The 2,950-nt window shown below is 54.0% G+C and overlaps 1 protein-coding gene across 1 annotated transcript; it reads left to right on the top strand.

Annotated features, from left to right (window-relative positions):
- The first annotated feature begins 608 nt into the window (after nucleotides 1-608).
- On the top strand, nucleotides 609-1,619 carry LOC143171587 (olfactory receptor 14A16-like). The gene has a single exon (XM_076360639.1). It carries the CDS (start codon nucleotides 609-611, stop codon nucleotides 1,617-1,619), a length of 1,011 nt encoding a protein of 336 aa, XP_076216754.1.
- The last annotated feature ends 1,331 nt before the right edge of the window (nucleotides 1,620-2,950 follow it).

Genomic DNA, 2,950 nt, shown 5'->3' with positions numbered 1-2,950 from the left:
CAGTTGCTGATTGAGGTTAAACCACGACAGGCTGCTAACAGCTCCAGATCCTTTCTAAGGCATTTCCGAGGAGACTTTCAAGGATGACATCAAAGCTGCATTTTCCTGAAAGGGAAGGAATCTGTGCTTTCAGTTTTCTACTCTTGGTGAGCTGGGTGGGCAGTGGGAATTTACTTCTCCACTCTGGAGAAGGCACTGAGGCTGCAGTTCTGGTTAGGACTTTTCTGAGCTGCTCCTTAGACCCTGCACACGGAGAGATGACCCTGTGCGGTGCCCTGCTGCCAAGAGGGGTCTGCAGGGCAGAGCTAGGCACACAGCAGGTTGGATGGAGTCTGTGAGCACTGACAGGGAGGAGATGTGGGGACAGAGAAAGAGCTGCTGGCAGGGACAGCTCCAGGCAGCGTATATAGTCGGGGAGTGAGAGGAGAGCTGCTCCCAGAAATGCCAGGGGAAGGGGGATCTGGGCAGCTCCCTGCCATCCCCTGACATGCCGGACACCTTCCCCGGAGCAAGCCCCTGATCTCCCCTCCCACACAGCAGGACACTAGGAAAAATGAAGTAGATTTTGTTCAGAGTAGTCTAACCTAAACATTTTACTGTCTTCCTCCATGGACTGTGCTGATGCCCAACAGGACCAGATGTCCAACGGCAGCTCCACCACCGAGTTCCTCCTCCTGGCATTCACAGACACACGGGAGCTGCAGCTCTTGACCTTCTGGCTCTTCCTGGGCATCCACCTGGCTGCCCTCCGGGGCAATGGCATCATCATCACCGCTGTAGTCTATGACCACCGACTCCATACCTCCATGTACTTCTGCCTCCTTACCCTCTCCCGCCGCGACCTGGGCTCCATCTCCACCACTCTCCCCAAAGCCATGGCCTATTCTCTGTGGGACACCAGGGCCATCTCCTACCCAGGATGTGCTGCCCAGCTCTTTCTGTTAGTCTTCTTTATCTCAGCAGACTGTTCTCTCCTCACTGCCATGGCCTATGACTGCTACGTTGCCATCTGCAAACCCCTGCACTACGGGACCCTGCTGGGCAGCAGAGCTTGTGTCCACGTGGCAGCAGCTGTCTGGGGCAGTGGGTTTTTGTATGCCGTGCTTCACACTGCCAATACATTTTCACTACCACTCTGTCAAGGCAATGCCCTGGACCAGTTCTTCTGTGAAATCCCCCAGATCCTCAGGCTCTCCTGCTCAGAGTCAGACTACCTCAGGGAGGTTGGGCTTCTTGTGCTTAGTGCCTGTTTAGCATTTGGGTGTTTTGTTTTCATTGTGCTGTCCTACGTGCAGATCTTCAGGGCCGTGCTGAGGATCCCCTCCGAGCTGGGACAGCATAAAGCCTTTTCCACGTGCCCCCCTCACCTGGCTGTCGTCTCCCTGTTTTTCAGCACTGCAGTGCCTGCCTACCTGAAGCCCCCCTCCATTGCTTCCCCATCCCTGGACCTGGTGGTGTCATTTCTGTACTCGGTGGTGCCTCCAGCAGTGAACCCCCTCATCTACAGCATGAGGAATCAGGAGCTCAAGGATGCCCTATGGAAACTGGCACAATGGGCACTGTTTCACTGGCAATACCCTGCCTCCCCTTCTCTGCACATTTCCCAGAATTTATCTTAGGCCAGGAGTGTGCTGTTTTCCCTTGTGATCATCCTACTTCTAGATAATTTTCTGGGTTTATACTGCTTCTCTTGAGGCTTGATCCTGTCGTGTCTGACCCTTGGACAACACTGTGTCAGATGTGACCTGTCCACATGCAGCTCTTCAGTAAAAGGGTATCTCCCAGGTGACGTGCTTGCAGGCTGAGCTCTTTCTCCAAAGCTGCTGCCAAGAAAATGTCCAAGGAATTGGTCTTTTAAAGAGTCTTTTCTCCTTGTGTTCTCCCTAAGATTGGGGTTAAGCTTGTGGTATGATTGTGTTCCACTGGACCGAAAGTTCTGGTTTTCAAAGCTCTCTTCTTTGTGTCCGATGGCAGTGGAGATGGTGCATGGGCTCCCGGTTAATTCCACAGGCTGCTTCACATATGACAGGACGGATGGCATATAGTGGAAATGAATTCATTCTGGAAATGAATTTGGAGGGCTCAGGAGAGGATGGGGACTCACCACGTGCCCTGGAGTGGGAGTGAATTGAGACACACAAGGTGAATCACCCTCAGAGGTGATGTCCCCCAAAAGCAAAACACTAAATTGAGGCATGCACAAAAAAAGACTCTGCCATGGGAGTCAGTAGGAACCCAGCAGGCACAGGGAAGGGAGACTGGAGAGGTGCGGGAGCTGCCTCTTGTGCTGTCCTGGGGCGTGGGGCTGATGGGGGTAGAGAAGGAGACAAACGCAGTCAGAGTTGGGGATAACCTATAATATGAATGCAGCAGAGCTAGAGATTGAGTGGCCTCTCTTTCCTTGTGCCCTTGGGGCCAGCATCAGCCCTGGGGCTGGTGGGGAGGCTGACCCCCCTCTCTGCCCCCCAGGAGCTGCTGTGCCCTTCAGAGGGCTGGGTGCCCAGAGCTTTGCAGCACCCTGCAGTGGACACTGCTGTGGGGTGAGGGAGGTGGAGAGATCTGGGGACGGGCTGGGCTGGGATGTAATTAATGGGATGAAATTTAACAATTTAACAATTTAACAATTTGAAATGACGGATTCTGCACCTGGGACGGAGTAACACCGGGCACAAGTCTAACCTGGGAGAGGAGTGGCTGGAGAGCCGTCCTGCAGAAAGGGGTCTGGGCGTGCTGGTCGACAGCAGGCTCAATAGGAGCCAGCGGTGTGCCCAGGCAGCCAAGAGGGCAAACTGCATCCTGGGGTGCATCGAACACAGCAAAACCAGCTGGTCAAGAGAGGGGATTATCCTGCTGTATTCAGCGCTGGTGCGGCCTCGCCTTGAGTACTGTGTGCAGTTCTGCGCCCCACAATTTAAGAAGCATGTGAAGGTCCTTGAATGCGTCCAGAGGA

Source organism: Aptenodytes patagonicus, chromosome 28 (assembly GCF_965638725.1).
Source record: "Aptenodytes patagonicus chromosome 28, bAptPat1.pri.cur, whole genome shotgun sequence".
NCBI classification, from domain to species: domain Eukaryota; kingdom Metazoa; phylum Chordata; class Aves; order Sphenisciformes; family Spheniscidae; genus Aptenodytes; species Aptenodytes patagonicus.
This window is presented reverse-complemented; position numbering and strand designations above follow the sequence as displayed.

Coding starts and splice junctions, on each gene's coding strand:
- LOC143171587 (XM_076360639.1), top strand. CDS start 609: ATGGACTGTGCTGATGCCCAACAGGACCAGATGTCCAACGGCAGCTCC.